Genomic DNA, 25,798 nt, shown 5'->3' with positions numbered 1-25,798 from the left:
TGGGTGATCAAGATTGGAAAGTCAGATTAAGTGGGAAATGAGTAAAATGCTGTCACATTATATTTTGACATGTTCACAAATATATACAAGTAAAAATTCATTGTAAGTATATAAACTCAAATAATGCAGAAATATAAAGAGTAAAAGTGAAAAACAAACAAAAATCTGCTGAATGCCCAGAAATATGAGGAAAGATAGTTAAAGAATTTCTGTGGGAGGTAGGCTGAGTTTATGATTCAAAGTGACTATTTAAAAAAAGAATTTGGATTTGAGACTAAAGTCCTGCTTCACTGGGGAGCCAGATAATCTGAGAAAATGTTACTGAATAAACAGCTGAATCTCTGTCATTTGTAGTTAAATTATGAAATACGAAATGTTGAGGCCTCAACTGACAGACTGAACTAGGCCTTCATGTTCTTTTTTTTTTTTTTAGGCTGGTTGTAGAACCCTAGGCCTTCATATTCTTAATCTATTTTGCATGTATCACAGAAGCACGGGCACTATTTCTAATCCAGTATTTCCTCCCCTCTCAATCCCCTATAGCAGAAGGGCTCTAACCCTGAAGCGAATGAGAAAGTGTTGTTGGAAGGAAGTGCCTGGCTCGACAGTCAGGTTGGTTTGTCCAAAACTGACAGAGACTTTCTGGATTCCAAAAGTCCCATTGGTCTCTATCTCATAGATGACCTGAAATACAAAAGTAGAATTAATAAAAATTATTTAATGGGCCAATTATACAGAAGATTTTCTGTCTTAATAAGAGTTTTATTATAACTGAATGAGGGTACAGCATAGTGACTAGTTTATTGTATATTTGAAAGTTAAGAGAGTAGATCTTAAAAGTTCTCATTGCAAGGAAAAATGGGTAACTGTATGGTGATGAATATCAACTAAACTTACTGTGGTAATCATTTCACTATATATGTGTGTGTATATATATGTATATATGAAAACATCATGTTGTACACCTAAAACTAGTGATATTATATCTCAATAAAAAAAATAACTGAATGAGGGAGACTACACAAGTAATCTTAAAAATGCCAAACACAAATACCATGAAAAGACAGAATTCATAATCTATCTACACATGCAAAGAGACCGGATAGAGCTCTTTGGAAGCGTTCATGGGAGAAGTAAGTTTATGGTAAGGATTGAAAGGGAAGAAAAATGAGTTTTGAAGGTGTGCAGAGGACGTGAGTAGAGAGGGAGCATGGAATGGACACCCGGTTTACTTGGCTCTCCCAATGTCTGAGGATGAATGAAGATAATAGCTGGAGATGGAATTCATAAGCAATTAAGGTAACCTTAGATTTCTGAGCAGTCTTTACAATGATGTTTAAGGTAATTCTTCCTTCTGTAGGGTGATCAAAAGGGAGAATGGAGGAAAAGAAGTTTTTCAGATATTGATTTTGTCAACAGAAGAAAATGTGGTAAGAACTGTAATAAACCGCAAGTGGGTAAAGAAAGAGGAGTCAGAAGTAATCGTAATCTTTTGTGCATGAAATACTGGAGGATCGTAGTAATGGAAACTGAAATATGGTAGGGAGGAAGGTGATGGGCTCAATTCTTGACATGTTAAGTTCCATGCACAAAAATTCATGTGGGGCTGGTCTGGTACTTAATGCAAGATGAGGCACCTCTGGTAATGTAGATCAACAAACATCAGTCTAGAATCTAAGGTTAGTGTCCTTACCTGGGAAACCACATTCTGACAAGTGTTTCCAGACAAGAGAGGAGAACGAGCTTGTGAGATAAGGGTTACAGGAACCTGGAACTAGCAAGGGAAAGAAGCAAATCAACTGAAATTGAAAACAGTATTTTCTCTTCTAGCTACATATTATGCTGAAATGAGTATTTTTTATTTTTGACCACCTTCCTCTTTCCTTCCATTGCCAGCTTACAGCTTAAGATCAAAAATCATTTTAAATCAGCGCTTCTCAAAACATATTTCTCAGAACATTAATTCCACTAGATATAAAATAAAGGTTCTGTGGTCAAATAAATTTTACAAATTTTTTTGTGGTTTTTTTTTTAAGTTTTTATTTCCTTTAAGTAATCTCTACACCCAGTGTGGGGCTTGAATTCACAACCCCAAGATCAAGAGTTGCAAGCTCTACTGAACCAGCAAGGTGCCCCCAAATACATTTTAGAAATATTATATTTGGTATTCCCCTCTTAGAGAGTACCAAGTCCCTTTAGCACATTAAAGACTCTAAGAAGTCCACTCTAAATATAGTATTTAACTTTACTTAACCCAACGTTTCCCAAACTTATCTAACACCTTATGAATTCGTATTTCATGTGATGCTTTTTAATCATATAGAACATACACAGGAAAACAATGTTTTAGATTCACACTTAAGAGTTTGATACATTGGGCACCTGGGTGGCTCAGTCGTTAAGTGTCTGCCTTCGGCTCAGGTCATGATCCCAGGGTCCTGGGATCAAGTCCCACATCGGGCTCCCTGCTCAGCGGGAAGCCTGCTTCTCCCTCTCCCACTCCCCCTACGTGTGTTCCTGCTCTCACTGTCTCTGTCAAATAAATAAATAAAATCTTTAAAAAAAAAAAAAAGAGTTTGATACATCACACATAGATTTCCTTTCACAATTACAGTCTAGGTTGAAATTGCCTCAGATGCAAAGGGACCAAATAGTCTCCTTCCTTTTCCCTGATAAACAGTGTCATACCTTCATATTCTGCAGATCAGTCATACCTTTTGGAACCTAGAAAAAGAGAATAGCAAGAACCGTGAGTGTGCATACACCTGAGAGAAAATCTCCAGGAGCTTGTGGTTTCACGTGTGGGGAGGAAAAATCAACATATTAGAATGATTCTTCTTTTCTACCTGACTCTTCTTTATACTAAAATGCTATGAGTAAAGCTGAGGGGAGGTTGGGCTATGACACACCTACTCTGAGCAGAGCTCTACTGAACAGCAAAAGCAAGAGGTTTTGGTGAAATAGTGAAATGTCATCCCTTGCCACCCTCCTAAGCCAATCCCACTATCCAGGAGGGTAGAATCTCTTATCCTGGATATAACCCTCAACTCTTTCATCTTTCTTCAGAGGGTAGGGTTTCTGGGCCCTCTGTTTTTTATGTAGTTCTTAGCCATTCTGACTTTCAGTTCAGTGCTTTATCCACAACCCAATAGCAGGAAGCATGTGGACATTATATCCACAACAGTGACAGTGGGGAGGAAAGGGATACCACCTTCAAGACTGAGAAGTTATAGTAAGAGGCAGCATTGAGGGCTGGATCCAAGGTGCAGCTACTTGTCAGGTTCTTGAAAAAACGAGCACAGGTTGTACTTTTACTCTCCAGGAAACCTTAGAACACAAAGAATTAAAGGAGTGATAAAAGAAAAAGCCTATTTTATTTTTGTGAAAAACAATTTTTTTTAGTTTTTTTTTAAGCGATTTCTAAGAAAGCTTATTTTATGTTTTTTTAAAAAGATTTTACTTATTGATTTGACAGAGAGACATAGCGGGAGAGGGAACACAAGCAGGGGGAGCGGGAGAGGGAGAAGCAGGCTTCCCGCGGAGCAGGGAGCCTGATGCGGGGCTCCATCCCAGGACCCTGGGACCATGACCTGAACCAAAGGCAGACGCTTAATGACTGAGCCACCCAGGCACCCCAGAAAGCGCATTTTAAATGGAACAAAAACGCTGGCACTTCTGTTTTGGACTCACCTGCAGGATTGCTCTCAGCACAGAGCCCCCCAGCTCCAACTCCTGCAGGCTGCCTCAGCAAGCTGATTACAGACCACTTGGGGAAGTAAGTCAAAATGGGGTCCCCAGCCTGAACAAAGTATAGTAGAAATTTACTGAAAGTGAGATTGGACTGAACTCCACCAGAAAAGAAAAAGTAGAAACAAAAATTAACTCAAGGGCTTGTGAATGTGCAGAATACTGTCTTCTAAAAGAGCTTAACAATGGTTGACCCAGTTGCAGGGGTATACCTTAAAGATACCTGGTCAACTGTCAGCCATGAGGGAAAAACCACACCAAACAATCCCATCCCTATCCCCAGGCTCACCCTGTAATGAGGTGGTGGCAACTTGGTTTGGAATGTTGAAGTGAATGATCCACTTCCAAACTCTGTAGCCAGGGCCTCGAAATGGGTTGCATTGACCTTTTGGAGCTTCTGGAAATAGTTTAATTTTGCTAAAATGTTTTTTAAAAGATAAGGGGTTTAGATAAAAGAAAAATATTTATTTAAAAATATCTGGCACGAAAGTAACTGCTTTTAAAAAGTATTCTTATTGGGGCATAATACATACACAGCAAAAGTTTGTAAATGCACTCATCTTAAGTGTAAACTCAAAAGAATTTTTACACATTGCTATACTTTTATTCCTACTACTCAGATTAAGTTATAGAACATTTTCCCAGGAGACTCACAATCAATAATACTCCACTTTTAAAGATAATAATTCTGATTTTTATCACCTTCTACTGCATGTATAGTCTGTTAAAAGAACTATTGTTTTATTATTAAGATCTAAGGTAAGAATATGGCCAATGAATGCCAGGCAGTTCCAAGTCCCTGATGCCAGGAATGTGAGTGATTAGCAATTTGTGATGAAAACAGGAGTTCAATAATGCTCACATTTGCCCCATACCAGATTAGTCTCTAGCACAATAAAATGGTACTGTTTCTGTTGGAACATGGCAAAGTTGGAGATAACATTAAATTCGTCCTCTCCTTCCTGTTTCTTCTAAACTTCAACTGACCAGTCCTAATAATAATGTTTCCATCTCTCAAGTATATGAATTTGTTATGTTTCCCTCCTTTCACTTCAAATTTCTACATTTAAAATTTCAGACACTCCAAAGAGGTATATTCTGTAATAATTCTATAATTTATATTATAACAATATAGAAATCTATTCAAGTTCCTGCAGCCATCTCCTTATGGCTAACAAGGATGACTGAAATTAAAGTTCTGTATGGGTTTTCTGTTCCACAGCCAAGAGGGAATAAGAAATTGCAAATGTTCACAATAAGAGAGAGGGAACAAGTAGAAAGGTAGAAAAGGGCAGATGATAGAAATTCAACAGACAAAAGAAAAGTTCAAAAACAAAAGTTCAAACACAAAGCCAATTTTCAACAAATGTTAGGTAACAAGAATAGCCAACACATCTCTACTCACAGTTGTTCACATGGACACAAAACTGCCTAATTCCACTTGAATCCATGAAAACTCTTGAAGGAAATGGGGAATTACTCCTGAAGATAAGAGAGTTGTCCACGCACATCCAACTTGAAGATCTGAGAGGAAATAGGAATGAAGAACAGATACATTTAGAAGCGGAGGGTTAGGTCCAAAAAGGTGCTGCATGGATGTCAGTCAATGCCTAAGAGAGGGCTCCTTGGCCAGCCACAGGCCAACACAAAGGTCCTATTCTATTGGACTGCTCTGGTCTAGAGAATTCGAGGAGGAACTTCACTCCTGGGAAAAACCAAGGTAATTCCACTTATAGAAATGGAAGTGGGGGCTGAAGGCAGGAAAGATAACTCTTCCTACTTCCAAATATGACCTATTCTAGGGTCCCAGTTTTCTTAGGATTCAACCGGCATATGGCAGCTCACCTCACGCTGCCTGGAAGGCAGAAGGAGAAAACCGTCCTCGGATGGAGAAGATAGCAGTCCTTGTCGCAGCAGCAATTTATGTCGCAGGTACCAGGGGTCAAGTCACAGACACAGATCGGTAAGACTATGAAGATAAAGCAGAGCGAACGGGATGAGGATCCCAAACTTCCAAGCGCGAATTCCCCTCTTCCGATAGCCCCACTCCTCACTTTGTGGAAATTCACTTTGCTCACACAATTTTAGATCCAAGTCAGTGGTTTCCATCCCCACATCTCCTCTCCTAACCTGGGAAGAGGTCTACGGTCCCATTCCCAGGTGCAGAGGGGGTCACGACCGTAGGGTCCACCGTAGAGATCCCAGACACAGGCCAGGGAGTTTCAGACCCCTCCGAGGACGACTGAAGGGTCCCGCCCGGCGACCCTGGCCCCACGTCCGAAGGGGTGGGCACATCCCCTGACGGGGAGAAAGAGGGCTGAGGCCAGATGCCCTCGGGGACCATCAGGAAGAACACCTGCAGTAGCGCGAGCTGCGAGGTGCACATGGGGCGAGATAAACACGGGGAAGTCAAGACCCCCACGAGTTCAAAGCCGGTTTCAGCGGTCGCCAGGCGCTTCGCGAGAGGGTGGATGGGAGGAGTCGCATCTCGTCTGACGTCATCCGCATGCATCTGCTCATTGGCTCAAGGCGATGGCTGAGAGCTCTCCAGCCAATAGAAAGCGGCGTTGTTACAGCTTTCCAACAGCTTTTAGTGTGCGCCCTCCTCTTTAGGCCAGGCAGCGCACCGCCTCTGTCGCTTGGTAACGACCAAACTCGCGGAGGAGCTCTTGCTTCTTCTCTCCGCTAGGTGACAGTAGAAGGTCAGCGGAACGAGAGGTGCCTCGAAGTGCCGCGCCGGCGTAGCGGCCCACAGGACGGAGCCCTTCCTCCAAGAGGGAAACCCCAGAGGCTGGAACGAGAATTGCTTCTTTTCCACCCCGGATTCTAAAGGTGAGAAACTCTAAGGAAGGATAATGATCTCGGGAAGGAAAATACACAGAAGGTCATATACACCTAAAACAACAACAACAAAAAAAAACCTCCCTCTAAATATTGTATTTTTTTGGAAACAGAAAGATTAGGCTTCTTAAATTTTAACGTTGAGAAATATAAAAGAATATAAACCTCAATAAATGCTGCAGTCATTAACTGTGGACTGCAGAGTTGTTATTAGAGAAAATAGAGAAGGGAGTGAGAAATGGGTAGGAAAAAATGTGAGAAGCTAGGGAGAGAGAGTAAGGAAAGGAGAAGACAGATTTTCTAGGAGCTGAAGGGAAAATAAGACGCAGGAATGGAAATAGCCAAGGGATAGAGAAGAAAACTTATCTTTTTGCCATTATAATCGACACTTGTTGTAACCCTTTTCGGGAAGTTTTGGTCTTTCCCAGGAGTGGCGGCGTTTTCTTCTGATTCTCTAGAGCAGCACCGTCCAATAGAACTTCCTTAAGTGTTGGAAACGTTCTCTGTCTACTCCCGGTTCAATATGGCAGCCAGGGGCTCTGTGTGGCTACTGCGACCTGGAAACGTGGCTCCTGTGACTAAGGGGCTGAATTTAAAATTTTTAGGTAATTCAAAGTTGAATAACTACATGTGACTAGCAGCTACCATATTGGACAGTACAACTCTGGATGATCAAAATCTTGCTCCCGCTAGACCCAGTGTTTTCCTCAGTCCGTACAGGTCCGACATCTGGATTATTTCAGTTGCTTAGTTCAGAGATATAAATGGAGATATGTTAAGAGTTGTCTAAAATCTGGTATACTTACCTAAAATCTAGCCAATACCTCCTTTGCCAAGTGAATCACTTAGGCAGATAAATTTTAGGACCCCTGACCTTTCTCACATTCTCTGACAAAAGTATTGACTTCTAAACTTTTGAAGTCAGTAGCTAAATGTATTTTTGTGTTATAAATGTTCTCAAACATATTTATTGATTTAATTTTTATTGAAGCATGAGTAACATAAATGTTTCAGGTGTGCAGTGTATTGATTCAACAATTCTATATATTACCCCATGCTCACTATGGTAAATGTAATCACCATCTGTCACCCAACAACATTATTATGATATTATTATTATTTTTAAGATTTTATTTATTTATTTGACAGAGAGAGAGAGAACACAAGCAGGGGGAGCAGCAGAGGGAGAGGGAGAAGCAGGCTCCCCACTGAGCAGGGATCTTGTCGTGGGGCTGGATCCCAGGAGCTTGGGATCATGACATGAGGCAAACACAGCTGCTCAACCAACTGAGCCACCCAGGCGCCCCTATGATATTATTGACTATATTCCCTATGCTATACTTTTTGTCTCTGTGACTTATTTATTTTATAGCTGGAAGTCAAACATATTTTCATATGATTGTATGATGGACTGCTATAAGAGATATGTATATTTGTGTTTGGGCATGACACATTTATCTACCTTATTAGTAATTTCTGTAGGAAAGGACCAAATTCAAATTATTCAAATTATATATATTGACTAGAATATAAACTCCACAAACCAGGGGGTTTTGTCTGTTTTGTTCACTGATATGTCCCATGCCTAGAACAGTACCTAGGACATGTTAGATGTACATTAAATATTTTTAAAAAGATTGTTTTGTTGAACTCTTTGGGTTTAACTCAAGAATATTTAGAGTTTATATTATTTCAGGATTGCATTTATTTATATAAAATTTCTATTGTACAACCACCTGGAGATTATTTTAGATTTAAAAATTTGGAATTTACACTGTAACAATCAAGGTAAATCAATGATAAATTATTCCTGAATTTATTAGTGTTGGCAAAAGTCTGTTGATTGAAGTAATTTTGGGGTTGAGTACAAGGAAATAACATCTCAAAATCTTTTTTTTTTTAATCTCAGGATCTTTCTGAATTGTTTTTTCTTATTTTTAATTTTAGCACTTAACAAATTTTTTAAATTCCCCTCATTTTTGTTATAGTTGAGCAATAATATTCTTTCTGTTTTTGCTGTTGTTATGTTTGTAGGAATCTATGATACAGAACTCTCAATTCTTTTGAAATCTAATATTAAAATCTAAAAGGTAATTTTGATGAGGGAGAATGGAATTTATTCACACATGTCCTGCAGATGCCAGTTTTAACATGGAAACCATGTCTTAAATTGAAATAGCTTAATATGACATCACTTCAGAGGCAAAGATTTCCAAATTAGATCATATGATCCTAGCAGCTGTCTGTGTTTGGTATTAAAAGAGTTCAATATGTACTTAAAAATTTAACAGATTGAATCAGGATGGCCAACTGAGAGCAAGTTCTAGCCTCTAGCCTCTCCCAAATCCTCCCCTCCTTCCCAAATCTAGAAATTACAAAAAAAGTTACATGGGTACACAAACTCATATGCATCCATGCATGTACCTTAATATTGAAAAACACGAAGGGGTGCTCTCAGTGGACCAGGCATTATGAGAATCCAGACAAACAAAAGTTGCATAACAGAGGCTTAATGCAGAAATGCAGGTGGCTCTTGGGGACGGTCTAGGTACACAGAAAAAAAAAAGATTGGCATCAGTAGGGCCCTTGGACAACATGTGAGTTATTGATTGAGGTACCGCTATAAGAAGAGACAGTCTGCCTCTCAGCCTTACTCCCACTTGCTCATGCAGTGGGTAGCAAAAGAACTTGCTCTAAAGGGGGCAGGGACAGTCCATGTAGGTACTTTTGCTGAAAAGCTGTGATGGCTTTTGATATCTGGGAGGAAGAGAGAGACTTCATATCTTTTTTTTTTTTTAAAGATTTTATTTATTTATTTGAGAGAGAATGAGAGATAGAGAGCACGAGAGGGAAGAGGGTCAGAGGGAGAAGCAGACTCCCTGCTGAGCAGGGAGCCCAATGTGGGACTCGATCCCAGGACTCCAGGATCATGACCTGAGCCGAAGGCAGTCGCTTAACCAACTGAGCCACCCAGGCGCCCGAGACTTCATATCTTGAAGACTGATACTAGCTCACCTTGTGAAGCTGCACATGCCGCATTCCTCCTTCAAAACCCTCAAGGCAGAATGAAAAAGAGAAAATCTACAAAAAATATAGGTTAAAAGACATTACCTTAAACAGAGAATAATAAGACTTGAACCTTTTTTTTCTTTAAAGATTTTATTTATTTATTTAAGAGAATGCATGAGTGGGGGAAGGGGCAGAGGGAGAAGGAGAGGGAGAAGCAGACTCTCCGCTGAGCATGGAGCCCGACGCGGGGCTTGATCCCAGGACCCCAAGATCATGACCTGAGCTGAAGGCAGACACTTAACCAACTAAACGCCCCATTGAACTTGACTTTTTATTTTTATTTTGTTTTATTTTTAAAGATTTCATTTATTTGACAGAGAGAGAGAGACAGTGAGAGAGGGAACACAAGCAGGGGTAGTGGGAGAGGGAGAAGCAGGCTTCCCGTTGAGCAGGGAGCCCGATGTGGGGCTAGAACCCAGGACTCCGGGATCATGACCTGAGCCAAAGGCAGACGCTTAACGACTGAGCCACCCAGGTGCCTCTGAACTTGACTTTTTAACAAATGAGGAAAGCCTAGGCGCCTGGGTGGCTCAGTCTGTTAAGTGTCTGCCTTGGGTTCAGGTCCTGATCCCAGGGTCCTGGGATCAAGCCCTGGGCTCCTTGCTCAGTGGAGAGCCTGCTTCTCCCTCTTCCTTTGCTGCTCCCCCCCCCCCCCCGGCTCGTGCTTGCTCGCTTGTTCTCACTCTATCTCAAATAAATAAATACAATCTTAAAAAAAAAAAGGAAATGAGGAAAACCATAAAAAGTTGAGTAAGGTCTTAGAAGAAGCTACACTATAATTCTGTACCTAGCAAAATATCCTTCAGAAATGAAGGTAAGATAAAAATGTGTTTAGAAAACAAGCATTGAGAAAGAAGATCACCACCAACAAACCCACACAAAGAATTGCTAAAGGGAGTTATTCAGGCTAAAGGGAAAATGATCCCAGATGGAAGCACAGAAATGCAGGAATAAGAGCAATGAGAAAGATAAACACAAGGTCAATATATAAACTCAATTATATTATAAATATCACCTGAAGTTTTAGATGGTAAAATTTATAATAGCAAAAAATTAAATACCTAGGAATAAATCTATGATCGTGCAAGATCTCTGCATATCAAACTGTATATGATTGCTGGGAGGAAATTAAATAAAACCTAAATAAATGGAGAGCTACACGAAATTAATGGCTAGGAAGACTTATGAAAACATGTCAGTTCTCCCAAATTGATGTATAGATTCATTGCAGTCCTAGTAAAAATCCCAGCATTTTTCGGTAAAAATGGACAAGCTGATTTCAAATGTCATATGTAATTGCAAAAGGCCAAGAATAGCCAAGAGAATCTTGAAGAAGAACAAAGTTGGAGGGCCTACTATATATTACCTCTTATTATTAAGATAAAATAATTACTAGAACAAAATGGTATGGCTTTGGCTGTAAGAGAGTCAGCTAGACCAGTGGAAAAGAATGGAGCCCAGAAACAGACCTACACATATGTGGTCACTTGATCTATGACAAAAATGATACTACAGTGCAGTGAGGGAAGGGTAATCTTGTCAGTAAGTTGTGCTTGATATCAATTGGATATTCATACAGACAACAGTGTATCTTGACTCCTAGCTATACATACCCAAACATTAATTTCATATGAACTGTAGACAGTAAAACAATAAAGCTGCTACAAGATAACATCGGAAAATATTCTTATGATCTTGGGGTAGGCAAATATTTCTTAAACTGGAAAGAGGAAGGGGCACCTGGGTGGCTCAGTTGGTTAAGCAGCCAACCCTTGATTTCGGCTCAGGTCATGATCTCAGGGTCCTGGGATGGAACCCTGCCTCAGGCTCCCTGCTCAGTGGGGAGTCCACTTGACATTCTCTCCCTCCCGCTGCCTCTCCCACTGCTCGTCTATGCTACCCCCCCCTCAAATAAATGAATAAATCTTTTTTTAAAAAGCTGGGTAGAAAAATAACTGATCATAAAGAAAAAGACTGATTAAATAGTATCTCATTAAAATTGAGAACTTTTTTTTAGGTAGGCGCCACACCCAGCATGAGCCCAACATGGGACTTGAACTCATGACCCTGAGATCAGGACCTGAACTGAGACCAAGAGTTGGGTGCTTCACTGACTAAGCCACCCAGGCACCCCAAGAACTTCTCTTAATAAAAAGACATCAAGAGAGTAAAAAGGCAAGCTTCTAAAAATTTTTTCCTTTTAAAAAAATTAGCTATGAATATTATATCATTTTCATCAACTGATACTTTAAAAAATTTTTAATTTTGGGATAAGTGTAGATTCACATGAAGTTGTAAGACATAATACAGAGAGATCCTGTGTACCTTCTAAGGGTAAAACGTGGTAAAATTGTGGTACACACAATCAGAACATTAGCATTGATACAATCCATCCATCTTCACATTTTCTCAGTTTTACTTTTAAGCATTCGTGTGTGCCTGTATTTAGTTCTATGCAGTTTTATCATATGTGTGTTTCATGTGTCCACCACCACAGAGCAGTTCCATCACCTCAAAGGTCCCTCCTGTTGTCCTTTCATAACCATTTCCCCTTCCCTCCCACTTCTCTCCCCAGGATCCATTTTTTTAACCACTACTAATTTTTATTATAACCATGATTAAAATAACTATGTAATTCAAACAGTGGTTCACAGCATTTAATAAACAATGCACACATTATAGAGAGAAGAAATATGTTTTCACTTTGAAATCTTTAAGAAAAAACCTTGTTTGTATTAATCGTAAGCACTGTACTAATTAGTCATTGATTACCATTCCTAAATAGAAACTCATTTGTGATGCTTTTTCTTTAATATAAGAGGGGTATCTCCTTCTTTTCTTTTCTTCCCCCTCCCCCTTTTCTACCTCATTTCATCTTCTGGAGACTGTCTGTAGTCCCATCTTTTCTCCAGTCTGACTCTGTGTAAGTTTTACTCTAGGCAGAGGCTGCTAATTGCTGACCACTATCCATTCCTCCTTCTCTCTCAGATACACAGGGCCTGTTTTTTGCTGAGCACAAGGTAGCCAAAAGATGACATTTCACAGCCTCCTTTGCAGCTAGGTGGGGATATGCATACAGTTCTGACCAATGAGATATACATTAAAGAACAGATGGGACTTTGGGGGAAATCTTTTGAGAAATGAATGCTATTCCTCTTTTTCCTCCCTTCTCCGTCCTGCTGCTTAAATTCTGAGTGAGATGGCTGAAGCTTGAGCTGTCATTTTAGAACATGAGAAGACATGCTAAACAAAGGTAAGCAGCAAAATGGAAGAAACTTGGATTTCTGACAGCCATGGAAACTTCAAGGCTGCCTAGGACTTCCTACCTCTGAACTTCCTTTATAGGTAGGAGAAATAATTTTATAAAAGACACCAACTATTTTCACTGTACTGAAACTTGCTTTCCAATCCACTTTGATGTAGAGAGACATTGCTGATTATGGCTACGTACTATTCCATTGCATGAAGATACTATAATTTATTTAACCAACCCCTTATTGATGGATAATTAGGTTCTTTCCAATTTTTTATTATAGATAAAGGCATAGTTAACATCCTTTTAGATATATTTTGCTGCCTATGTGGGTATTTCTATAGTATAAATAGCTAGAAATAGATTTATTGTGTGACAGAATGTGCACATTTAACATTTTGAGAAATATCACCAAAAAGATGATACTAACTTACAGCCCCATCAATAGAGTGACTGTTTGTTTACACTCCCACCAATCCTGAATCCTTAAATAATTGTACCACTCAGATAGACAAAGCTTATCTTTCTTTTCTTTGATTACTGATAAGGAGGAACATCTTTTCATGTTTATTGTCCATTTGCATTTCCTATTGTGAATTGCATTTGCCTGTTTTTCTTTTTTTAATTGTGAAATTATAAATGACTACCATTTCATTGTACAAAACTTAAGTGATACACTTGTATAAGAGCAGAGAGAGAGACTTTTCTCCAGCGCTTCCAATTACATTCCACCACCCACAATTTTATGTACATCCATCTAGTCCCTTTCCATACATTTCCATATGAATATACATACACATATAAATACTATTTTTATATAAATAGGATCATTTTTATGTACTATTCCACAGCTTGCTTTTTTTAAAATTAGGATTCAGTACTATGAAAAACCCAATATTTAACTATTTTCTTATTTTTTCTCTTGCTATTACATTGTCAAGGTAAACATCTTTTTCATATATTTGTGGGCATGTGTGTGAATTTCTTTGGCTGGAGTTGTATAAGGCAGATTGTTGGGTCAAAGGATGTGCTTTCTGATAGACCCATCTTAGCTTTCCCAAAGGTCTGCATAAATTTCTACTTTCACCAAGTGTATGGAAAGTGCTCATTTCCCCACAAGCCTTACCTACATTTGATAATTTTTATTTGATGGGCAAGAAAGAAAAAAAAAGAATCATCTTGCATTTCCCTGATTAATGGTGAGGTTGAAGTTATTTTCATGTTTATTGGCCATCTATAGTTTTATCAGGATTGTTTGTTCATATCCATTACCTACAATAGCTTTTCTATTGGGTTATGTGTGGATATATGTTGTTTTTTGTTCAGTATCTCTTTCCCCATTCCCTGGTAACAGAATTCTTATTTATCATGGGGAACCCATTCCCTGTGGCTTAGATGATGAGCATGTCTTCTCATGTTCTAAAATGACAGCTCAAGCTTCAGCCATCTCACTCAGAATTTAAGCAGCAGGACGGAGAAGGGAGGAAAAAGAGGAATAGCATTCATTTCTCAAAAGATTTCCCCCAAAGTCCCATCTGTTCTTTAATGTATATCTCATTGGTCAGAACTGTATGCATATCCCCACCTAGCTGCAAAGGAGGCTGTGAAATGTCATCTTTTGGCTACCTTGTGCTCAGCAAAAAACAGGCCCTGTGTATCTGAGAGAGAAGGAGGAATGGATAGTGGTCAGCAATTAGCAGCCTCTGCCTAGAGTAAAACTTACACAGAGTCAGACTGGAGAAAAGATGGGACTACAGACAGTCTCCAGAAGATGAAATGAGGTAGAAAAGGGGGAGGGGGAAGAAAAGAAAAGAAGGAGATACCCCCCTCTTATATTAAAGAAGAAGATAGCCTCACAAATGAGTTTCTTTTTTTTTAAAGATTTTCTTTTTAAAATTAATTCATTTGAGACACAGAGATAGAGAGAGAGAGAGCATGAGCAGGGGGAGAGGCAGAGGGAGAGAGAGAAGCAGGCTCCCCGCTTAGCCAGGAGCCCGATGCGGGGCTCGATCCCAGGACCCTGGGATCATGACCTAAGCCAAAGGCAGACGCTTAGCTATCTGAGCCACTCAGGCACCCCTACAAATGAGTTTCTATTGAGGAATGGTAATCAATGTCTAATTAGTACAATGCTTATGACTCAGGCCTTCCTGAGTCCTGCAGCTCCTTAGCCACAGTGGTGAAAGAATGGGCATGTAATTCAAGGCAGGCTAAAAAGAGCTTTCAACAGAACTTCTACAGGGACTATTGGTAAGAAGTTTCTGCAGAGATCCCACAGACTAAGGACTATGTAAGCCTGAATTTGTACCATGTGCGGAGTCTGAGGAGAAACTCAGAGGCTAGCAGAAAGCAATGAGAACTAAGTTCTGTTATCATTTTTCTGGAGGCCCTAGATCCAGCTGTGCCTAAAGCCTGCCCTGCTTCTGAACTTTAAAGTTTTGAGAGCCAATAAAGTCCCTTTCTTGTTTAAGATAATTGAATTGGGTTCCTGTCCTGATTAATATAGGTTATTTGTATTACTGATTTCTAGAAAAGTTTGTGATTTTAAATTCTAGACTTATACTTTATGTATTATATAGATTAATAAAATTAGCATGGCCTTCCAAAAAAAAAAAGACACCAGCTATTTAAATCGTAACATATTTTAGTGGCTTACTTTTACTTACATACTAATTAGAACTCTTAAAGACCAATTCACATGATTACTTTAAATATAGTTAGAACAGGGGCATCTGGGTGGCTCAGTTGGTTAAGTGGCCGACTCTTGATTTTGGCTCTGGTCAAGATCTCAGGGTCCTGGGATTGAGCCCTGTGCACGGATCTGCACTCAGCAGGGAATCTGCTTCAGAATTCTCTCTTACCCTCTGCCCCTCCCCACCGTACTCTTTCTCTTTCTAAAATAAATAAGTAAATCTTGAAAAAAAGAAGGCGTATAGTGTCACTTCCACTGTATTCTGTTGGTTAAAGCAGTTATAAGCCCATCCAGAGAGTATATGGACCCCCTATCTCTCTATGGGAGATATGTCAAAAAATTTGAGGCCAACTTTTACAACTGGCACAAAAAGTATATAAAATTTGAATATTTTGTTATGCAAAGTATATCAATTTAAGTGAATGTAAAAATCTTTGAAATTCAGTGTCTTCAAGAAATTGTTTTTCTTCTAATATATTAAAAATTACCTGCCAAATTTAAAGGCAAGGCAAAGCATAAATAATAATGAATATCAAAATTTAAATTTATTTAAATGTAGTTGAAAGGCAGCTATGCTCACCACTATACCACCAACGCTATTTAAATGTAGTTGAAAATTTTAACTCAGTTTTTAAAAGCTTAATTAGGTCTTGTTAAATATTTTTATAAACCTGAAACTGTTTATAATTGTAGTTGTCAATGAGAAGAATAGGTGCTGTGTCTCATATATGTTATATCTAGACTTACATGTGTACAAATTTAGGATATAACTGTTTAATATCACAAATTGTTCCTCAGCTGCCACGTGCAACTGTTGTAAAAAACTGCTAAATTTTGAATAGTGGATATAAGGAGTTCAAGAAAATGAACACTTTGCTCTATTGGCAAATATTTCATTATTCAAAAACTTTAGTGCAGTTTTTTAATTTGAGAGGAAAGATATGATGATTTAATTTTTTTTCCTAATTATTTCTCTAGCTCAAATTCTCCCCACACTCTGAAACAATGCCCATCTCTGATATCAGCAGTGCCTCAGTCTTCAGTTCTTCATTTGGATACAGTCATCTTTTCTTCATGGACACAAGGCAAGAGCTATATAGAGCTTTTTTTCTGGGGCCTGAACTGTGTGAATCACAGCAGCAAATGTGTAACATTGTGAGTTGCCCAGTGCCATCACTGAGCACTGATCTCCTGAGTGACAGAAGTGTCCATGTGATTTTCACTAAATTCATCATTTTGGGTTTCTGGTTTATGGGTCCCTGTAAGATGTAGGAATAGGGCAGGGGCCTCTTACCTGGTTTGGAAGGTGGTTCCACTTCTCTGGGAACATAACCTTTTAAATTTTGTCTGTCTGGTCACTCTCACTGCTAGCTCTAGTTCAGAGTTTATAATCCAGGAAGCTTCCAAGAGACGTGAAATTTGTTCAACAGTGTTTCCACAGTAAATTATGGCCCAGTTCAGGTTCAAAAGTTGATGGGCTGCCAATTTGTCCCCTGTAGTGCTTAGTCCAACAAATCCAGTCAAATGGTAGGATTTGTTTGGGCAAAACATGGAGCTCCAACATCTGGAGATGTGATCGCACTTGTACTCACAATGTTTCCTGACCTTTAGATTTGAGTAATAGTTTTGGTACATTGAATTTTCTTATTTATTTAAGGGGGGGAAGGGACTTGTTTAACCAAGAGAAACCCTTGTATCAATGGGCCTGGACAAACTCCAAAAGATGAGGCCTCCATTTACATTTACCTTCTAGAAATTTCCTCTCCATATCTGAGAATTGTAGTCAGAATTCATTCTAGAGATGATTCAAGATCTCTACCTCCTATTTGCAAGTTGTTTAGAAATTTCCTCTGGTTAACTGTATGCAATTTGTACTTCATATTTATTTTAATTAATACCCATTTCTTTGTGGAAAGATTCTCTCACTAGTCAATCAGCCATAAAGAGGACTCAAAATGTGTTGTGGGGAGAATGCAATCTCTCTACCCCCTCTTTCACCATTTATTGGTCAAATTGATATTTATATTCAATGTCAATATTTATTTGTTTTTTAGAAGGGTAGAGGGGAGAGGGAGAGGGAGAGAGAGAGAATCTTAAGCAGGCTCCATGCACAGCATGGAGCCTGATGCAGGGCTTGATCTCACAACCCTGAGATCATGACCTGAGCTGAAATCAAGAGTCAGACACTTAACCGACTGAGTCACCCAGGCATCTCTCAATATCAATATTTATAATTCATTTAAATGCAGGCATTTCCTTCTATTTTAAACCTAGAATCTGTTGTTACTTTTCTCATGGCTATTTACAACTAATTGTGGAATAAAATAACTTGTCCCCACTCATAGTTAAGGAAATCTAAGATATTAGCAGGCACATGGTAAACATATTTTTATTTTGAATGGGTCTCTCTTAGCAGTGATGAGAGCAAAACTCTCCAAGGCTTGATATATATGGGAAGCCATAAGATGTTAGATTTCTTTCTAAGTCAGTATGAGTGTACATAAACTTTGTTTAAATCAAAAGCCTGACTTATGGCCCACCAAGCATACATTGTACACCTGCTTTGTAAATGAATAGCCTAAAGGAAAACTGTCTTGTGCTTAAGATATTGATCAACACTCCTACCCTCTGCATTCCATGTTAAAATTCATGATTCCTGCCTTTATGTTAATCTATAATCTTTTAAGTTTTTACAAGTTGCTCATACAGGAATTCAGTAATGTGGCAAGATATAAAATCAATGCACAGAAATCAGTTGCATTTCTATACACCAACAATGAGAGAGAAGAAAGAAAAATTAAGGAGTCGGTCCCATTTACAATTGCACCCAAAACCATAAGATACCTAGGAATAAATCTAACCAAAGAGGCAAAGGATCTGTACTCAGAAAACTACAGAATACTGATGAAAGAAATTGAGGAAGACACAAAGAAAAGGAAAAATGTTCCATGCTCATGGATCCCAAGAACAAATATTTTTAAAATGTCTATGCTACCTAGAGCAATCTACATATTCAAAGCAATCCCTATCAAAATACATCAACTTTTTTCACAGAAATGGAACAAATAATCCTAAAATTTGTATGGAACTAGAAAAGACCCCAAATAGCCAAAGGAATGTTGAAAAAGAAAAGCAAAGCTGGTGGCATCACAATTCGGGACTTCAAGCTCTATTACAAAGCTGTGGTCTTCAAGACAATATGGTACTGGCACAAAAACAGACACATAGATCAATGGAACAGAATAGAGAACCCAGAAATGGACCCTCAACTATTTGGTCAACTAATCTTCATCAAAGCAGGAAAGAATATCTAATGGAAAAAGGACAGTTTCTTCAACAAATGGTGTTGGGGAAATTGGACAGCCACATGCAGAAGAATGAAACTGGACCATTTCCTTACACCATACACAAAAATAGACTCAAAATGTATGAAAGACCTAAATGTGAGACAGGAATCCATCAAGATCCTTGAGGAGAACACAGGCAGCAACTTCTTCGACCTCGGCTGCAGCAACTGCTTGCTACACATGTCTCCAAAGACAAGGGAAACAAAAGCAAAAATGAACTATTGGGACTTCATCAGGATAAAAAGCTTTTGCACAGCAAAGGAAATAGTCGACAAAACCAAAAGACACTAGAGAGAATGGGAGAAGGTATATGCAAATGACATATCAGACAAAGGGCTGGTATCCAAAATCTATAAAGAACTTATCAAACTCAACACCCAAAGAACAAATAATCCAATCAAGAAATGGGCAGAAGACATGAGCAGACATTTTTCCAAAGAAGACATCCAAATGGCCAACAGACACATGAAAAAGTGCTCAACATCACTCGGCATCAGGGAAATCCAAATCAAAACCTCAATGAGATACCACCTCACACCAGAATGGCTAAAATTAACAAGTCAGGAAACGACAGATGTGAGGATGCAGAGAAAGGGGAACCCTCCTACACTGTTGGTGGGAATGCGAGTTGGTGCATTCACTCTGGAAAACAGTATGGAGGTTCCGCAAAAAGTTGAAAATAGAGCTACGACCCAGTAATTGCACTACTGGGTATTTCCCCGAAAGATACAAATGTCGTGATTCAAATGGGCATGTGCACCCCACTGTTTATAGCAGCCATGTCCACAATAGCCAAACTGTGGAAAGAGCCCAGATGTCCACTGACAGATGAATGGATAAAGAAGATGTGGTATATGTATATATCTATATCTATATCTATAGATATAGATATATACACACAATGGAATATTATGCAGCCATCAAAAAATTGAAATCTTGCCATTTGCAATGATGTGGACAGAACTAGAGGGTATTATTATTCTAAGTGAAATAAGTCAACAGAGAAAGACAATTATCATATGACCTCACTGATATGTGGGATTTAAGAAAGAAGGCAGAGGATCATAGAGGAAGAGAGGAAAAAATAAAACAAGATGAAACCAGAGAGGGTGACAAACCATAAGAAACTCTTAATCTTAGGAAACAAACTGAGGGTTGCTGGAGGGGAGGGGGTGGGGGCATGGAGTGGCTGGGTGATGGACATTGGGGAGGGTATGTGTTGTGGTGACGGCTGGGTGTTGGTAAGACTGATGAATCATAGACCTGTACCCCTGAAACAAATAATACATTATATGTTAATTAAAAAAAAAGAAATAAAACCAATTGGAAATTTAAAAAAAAAAGTTGTATAAAAGGACCTAAGCCGCAAAAACTATTCATTCTCTGGAGCACTTTCTTCCCTATGAAGAGTGTGTTCCCTCGAATAAAACTCTCGAATAAAACTCTCTTTTTTTCTTTTAGAGATTCTAAAAGGTTTGTTCATTTTGTATTGACAGCAGCACCCTAAAAATAACACCAAAAAACCATTATCTATATGATTACTCTTAGCAGTCTGATACCAAAACCCAAACAAATTTAAAATTTCCATATTGGGGTGACAGTTATATAAATATCAGAGAATTTACAAAAACATTATGTGTAAATTAAATTATTTCAGTATCCATTCCACAACCCCTCCCCCATTTTTTTTAAAATCCTAATATAAGTTTATTATTGTTTAGGTATTACAAACCAGAGCAATGGTTTAGCAGGTTTAGGAATATAAAAATAGTAACTTACTAAGGCTATCTATCACTGAATATATTTAATTTTATTTGAATTCTCAGTTCTTCTCCAGTATTTCTCTCTCCCCCCCTTCTCTCTCTTTCTAAACACATATTGGATATTCTAGCATTTAAATGGAGTTCCTACCAATTGTATTTCAGAGAAACACAAATATGAACAATGAAAATTACCTACATGGAAAATTGCTTGTCAAGTCCTAGAGAGTTTTAAAAATTTGTTTCCTTTAGCCTTACTGGGCAGAGGGTCTATGCAAAAACTTTCTTTGAGTAGTCAGTCCTGAGCTGTTAGGCTTCTTACCAGAGTTCAGGAGGGTAATATCTGTTTCCTCAAGATGGTGTAATAATGGGGTGTTACAAAGTTCCTGGTGTGAAGTAAAGAGATAACAGCCAGAAAGTTAATTAAAAAGAGTAGATTTGCTTTGAGAAAAAGGGCAAAGCCTTTTCCTTCCCTACACTTTAAAAGCTTCTGGCTCCCACCTACACAAAGACTTGAAACAATAGAGTCAACAGTAAGAATGACACCTTTATGTTAACTCTTATGAAATATCTTCTTTTGTTTCCTTAATCAAACATTTGTCTCCATCTTCCTCTACCTTCTCCCTTGGGTAAGAACTGACCAATGCATTTTCTCAGTGGTGGTACATTTAAAAACAAATCATCTCCTCTCTCCCAAAGTTCCTTTTGTTAAAAACTTTAAGCTGGCCAAGTGAGGGACTACACTGCTATACTGTTTGGGATCTTAAGGCAGTAACAGTGTAACAGTAACAATATAGCCCTTAAAGAAATATTGTCTTTTGTTAGGATTAGGGATATCCTAATTCCTGATTTGTAACAAGGCAGAAACTCTGAAATCCCTATGTAGGAACAATAACTATAATTTTATTAATTCCTTGAATTTGGTGATTTCACATAGAAGATGTTCTGCCTAGCATTCCTCACTATAACCTAGCAGTATCCTGTCATTAGGCATTGTCTACATTAGAAGGGAAGTGAAAAGAGAAAGGACAAAGAATCGTGATCTTGGGTATAACATTACTGGATCATCAGAAATGTTGAATCATATAAGGATAAAAGAGGAAGTGGTTAAAAGAGTGAAGCACACTGTCAAAAATAAAAGAAAATAGGGGAAGAAATGACTATTTGTTAGAAACTGATATGTAATTAATTGAATATAGTTTTTTGGTGAGGGATTAGTGGTAAGAAAATACATGTATATAAATACATGTTATTTATGCGCTTTCTCATTTAAAAAAAATCGTAGTAGCAGATTTTTGTGTAAATGTCTTCCTAATTGAAAAAACACAGTGAAATAAAAATAGTGGCCTTTCCTTCCTGAATGTGTTTAGAAGTGGCATCACTTCTCATGTCTGGAGCAGTATGGGCATACTGACACCTCACATTTGTAATTACAATAATCTTTGTAATTACAGAGCATTCACATCCTTTTGATTTTTACAATAGCTTTGTTAGATGTTAGATCAATGACCTAACAAGGAGCACTCTGAACTAAGTGACTTGTTTAAAGTGGTATCATTCCTAATTATTAGACTGAAATCTCTTCTCATTTAAGTAGTGCTGGAACTCATTTCTGCTGCTTGAACTCAAGAGAGAAGTTTTCCAAGGTCCTTTCCAGTTATAAGGTCTTTTCTTGGGTTTTAGCAAATATACAAATGTATCACAATATTTTTATTTTTATATTTTTATAATGCTTTTATAGTCAAATAGTGTAATATTTTATAGTCAAGCAGTGCTTTTAAATATAGAAATTTGGAAAGAGTGGAAGGCAGATGTCCTGAATACTCGTGGCCCCACAGATCTGCTGTTCATTCTCCTCCACCCTGCTCTGTGTCCAGAGAGTGGACTGCATCAGTGGGCTTCTGGTTAGGTTCAGCAGGAGATGGGAGAGTGGGGAGAGCAAGGTTGGGTATTTATTCCTCAGCTTCTTTCCCTGCTAGGCCAGATTGGCAGAGCTGTCCTCTTTAACTGAAGGTGTACCCTGTGGGGCCCCCACCCATGTACCCTCAGTCCTCACCACTCCTTATACATGGTGGTGGCTCTTTCCTGTGTAAACATCTGCCACTCTCCGCCTGAGGCCTTTTGTGGCATGGGAGCATGCCCAGCCCATGCACAGGGCAGGTCAGTGGTGCGAGACGGTTGATCCCCAAGGAGCAGCTCTTAACCAATGATGTTTGGGAATAGGTGGATAAACACTGCGCCTTCCTCTCCCCTGGGTCGGGGCAACTCTGAGCTGTTTTCTTTATCATCTCCCAGGGGTTCCTATCAAGACTGAGCCCCAACTGCACTCAGTGATCTACTGATCAGTGCACCTGGTATTGGCCTCCTTCCCTGTCCTGTCTCACTTACCCAGCCCCTTCTAGTGCCTCCTGGGATTGCCTCCTAAATAGACTACTTGTGGTGGAATATTAGCTTCAAGGTCGGCTTCTGGGTGACCTCAACCCAATAAAGAAGCCACAGTTCTTGTCAGGCAGCTGTCTCCTACAACCACAGCTTACTTTTTGGGTTCCAAGGACCTCTTCCTTCCTCTCCTTGCCCCTTCAGGCCAGACTTAGTCACAGACACCCATTGTTGCTAGCCCCAAGGTGATTCACCATCCGGTGTACACACAGCTGCCAGACAGGCTGGGCACTATAGTCTTTATGATGGGCAGCTAAACAATAGATATTCTTTTAGTTAAGAAGAAAATTAGAATAAGAAGAGTGAACATCTGCAGCCACAGAGGCACACTTCAAATTCTAAAAATTTTTGAGACATATTGTGTGAGAAAATTAAATGATTCAAAGCAACACTAATCAGGCCAGCAAAAATTTCAATGCAATGGCCCCCATAATGTCAGTAAAAGCACCACGGTTATCTACAGGTTACCTTTGAGGATGATTGCTGTTTGAGAAGTTCTGGTTCTGCTTTGGCTCTGCTCTTCCTCTCGGAGGCAGAGTTCTTGCAATGTCTCTGTGGTGCTGACCTGATAGTGTGCTAACCTAATACTCTTAGTTACAGCAAAGCTGTTCCCAATTCCAGCTGCCTGATGTGCTTCGTTTCATATGTCAGGCATTGCTGTGATAGTATTTGTACCTAACTGTGACAAAAATACATTTTTTTTACATATCAAGAAAAATTTGAGGGCTTTGATTTCTTGAGCACAGGGGGTGAAAATCCCCATGTTAGGTATTTTAGAGGAATGAAATGAGTAATAAACAGTCCCTTCCCTCCAGAACGCTAGCTCTAATAGTGATGGAGTGTGGGGTAAAGACTGAAGGGAAATTTGGGGTGGGAAGAAATGATCATCAGTGTAAGTGGCAGGATACTTTGTTAAGATGTTAATTATAGCAGGTTCCCAATCTTACCTTCACTTGTTGAAATTACCCAAGGTGGCTCTGAAGCATAGAGTAATGAAGAAGAAATAAAGGGGTACCCTTGAGGGCCAGGAAAGAGCAGAAATTCTGGAGCACTGGGAAGGGGATGGAGGTTGGGGGGCCATGGGTAGGAGGGACCCTTGCTTGTTCTGTGGTTGTGTCCTGGTAGGTAAGACCTCAGAAAAGGAGGTTGTATGGTGCCTTGGGGAGGCTCCATACTAGGTACCAGGGCTTCTAGCTGAGGCAAAGCCCCCTCTCAGCCCTATCCCATTCAGGCTTAGCATTGGAACAGAAAGCCTGTCACATTTCAAGTTGGGCAGTGAGAATATCACTAGTGATTAAGGCAGGTGAGAGATTAGAAGTCCTTCCCCCATTTTCTCATATATGCGCTTCTCCCAAATTCTGGCGTAAACCACAATTACAATTATGATGGACTTCCTTGCCAGCTCAGAGGGAGCTAATATTGGCCTTAAACTGATATAAAGAAAATAAAGATAAGAAAAATATTTGGATACCTAAGTGTCATGGCGTAAGATTGAATCTGTCCCATGCATAAATGAGACAAAAAGAAGAATATGACAAGGTTTCTGCAGGAGCCCAAGCAATGTAACATAGCTATAATAAATCATGGCATATCATTAGCTGTTTGGGAGCACTCTGTCTCTTTTTCACAGTTTTTTTTTTTTTCCAGACTAAGGCAGTTAAATAGAAGAGGGGGAAATAATTATTTTCCTCATTGATTCTGTTCTAGCTTGCTCCCATTTCATAACACAAAGCATAGTAACAAATAATTGTACATGTGGTAAAAATTTATGTATAAGTCAAGCATTAATGAAGTATTCTCTGGTAATTCCTTCTGCCTTGCCCTAATCATATATATCATTTGAGCATATTCTGCAAAATCCATGTTATTCGTCCTCTGGATTAGAGAGGCAGAAAAAGATTAGTTTGTGAGGCATTCTGACACACAGGGTATGGATCTTTTTGCTCCCCCATCCCTTCCTCCCACAGACACCTTTCTTAACTGGCAGCTTTCTCTTTGTCATTCCAGAGGCTTCCGAGCAGAGACCTCTATGCAATTTCTGTTTTTCCTCAAGAAATTATGGCGAACAGTCGAGTGGGTAGGCTTAGAGACATTTTCTATATATAGTCTGTATATCCTTGATTCTAAAACACTGGATAAAAACAGATTTTTATGTTTTGAAATTCAGAATGGGTCTTGCAATCAATGTCAAAAGCAATCTGTCTGTTTCCAGGCAGAACTGTGAGTTGTGCTGTGTTTGTCATTGTGCACGAGCATGCTTAGTGTTGTGTGGAAGCTCTCTTTTCGTCTGATTGCCAGCTCAGATGAGTTATTTGTAATGGTATTTAATGCAGATGATTTTTATTTTTACATTTTATTTTATCTGATTAATTTTTTTTTTACCATAGGTATTCACATTTTTTTTTTCATTTTATCTTTTCACTCATCCCCCACCTCCCACCCCTAGCCTCTGGCAACCACCTATCTCTTCTCTATATTTATGAGTTTGGTTTTTTGTTTTATTTTAGAGTCCACATACAAGAGAGATCATACAGTATTGGTCTTTCTCTGTGTAACTTATTTCATTTAGCATAATGCCCTTGAGGTCCATTCATGTTGTCACAAATGGCAATATCCCATTCTTTTTTTTTATGGCTGAATAATATTCCAT

The 25,798-nt window shown here is 39.0% G+C and overlaps 2 protein-coding genes across 10 annotated transcripts in view; one reads left to right on the top strand and one right to left on the bottom strand.

Moving 5' to 3' along the window:
* Positions 1–25,798, bottom strand: part of TCTN3 (tectonic family member 3) — a 58,204-nt gene that overhangs the window by 19,550 nt on the left and 12,856 nt on the right. For 2 of the 6 annotated variants that reach the window (XR_003608365.2, XM_088020072.1), the window contains exons 3-13: positions 9,604–9,669; positions 9,013–9,132; positions 5,878–7,174; positions 5,593–5,716; positions 5,153–5,271; positions 4,037–4,164; positions 3,691–3,799; positions 3,212–3,327; positions 2,689–2,724; positions 1,694–1,774; positions 559–684 (exon numbers count right to left, since the gene is read on the bottom strand). Coding sequence is in view for 5 of the 6 variants with exons in the window: in XM_088020072.1 (XP_087876198.1) it covers positions 559–684; positions 1,694–1,774; positions 2,689–2,724; positions 3,212–3,327; positions 3,691–3,799; positions 4,037–4,164; positions 5,153–5,271; positions 5,593–5,716; positions 5,878–6,259 (1,221 nt within the window). In the remaining variant the exon portion in view is untranslated. Of the gene's footprint in view, positions 1–558; positions 685–1,693; positions 1,775–2,688; positions 2,725–3,211; positions 3,328–3,690; positions 3,800–4,036; positions 4,165–5,152; positions 5,272–5,592; positions 5,717–5,825; positions 7,175–9,012; positions 9,133–9,603; positions 9,670–25,798 lie in introns of those variants that run through there. The other 4 variants (XM_088020074.1, XM_088020073.1, XM_028098659.2 and 1 more) reach the window with 4 other exon arrangements.
* ENTPD1 (ectonucleoside triphosphate diphosphohydrolase 1) overlaps positions 6,356–25,798 on the top strand; it is a 133,459-nt gene continuing 114,016 nt past the window's right edge. For 2 of the 4 annotated variants that reach the window (XR_003608366.2, XM_028098661.2), the window contains exons 1-2: positions 12,377–12,910; positions 16,581–16,687. Coding sequence is in view for 1 of the 4 variants with exons in the window: in XM_028098661.2 (XP_027954462.1) it covers positions 12,888–12,910; positions 16,581–16,687 (130 nt within the window). In the remaining 3 variants the exon portion in view is untranslated. The other 2 variants (XM_088020075.1, XM_088020076.1) reach the window with 2 other exon arrangements.

Source organism: Eumetopias jubatus, unplaced genomic scaffold (genome assembly GCF_037043125.1).
Source record: "Eumetopias jubatus isolate StellerSeaLion01/CBP00866 unplaced genomic scaffold, mEumJub1_p1.0 scaffold_17, whole genome shotgun sequence".
Lineage (NCBI taxonomy): Eukaryota > Metazoa > Chordata > Mammalia > Carnivora > Otariidae > Eumetopias > Eumetopias jubatus.
Note: the sequence above shows the minus strand (reverse complement) of the source record. Positions and strands in the feature narration are given on the sequence as shown.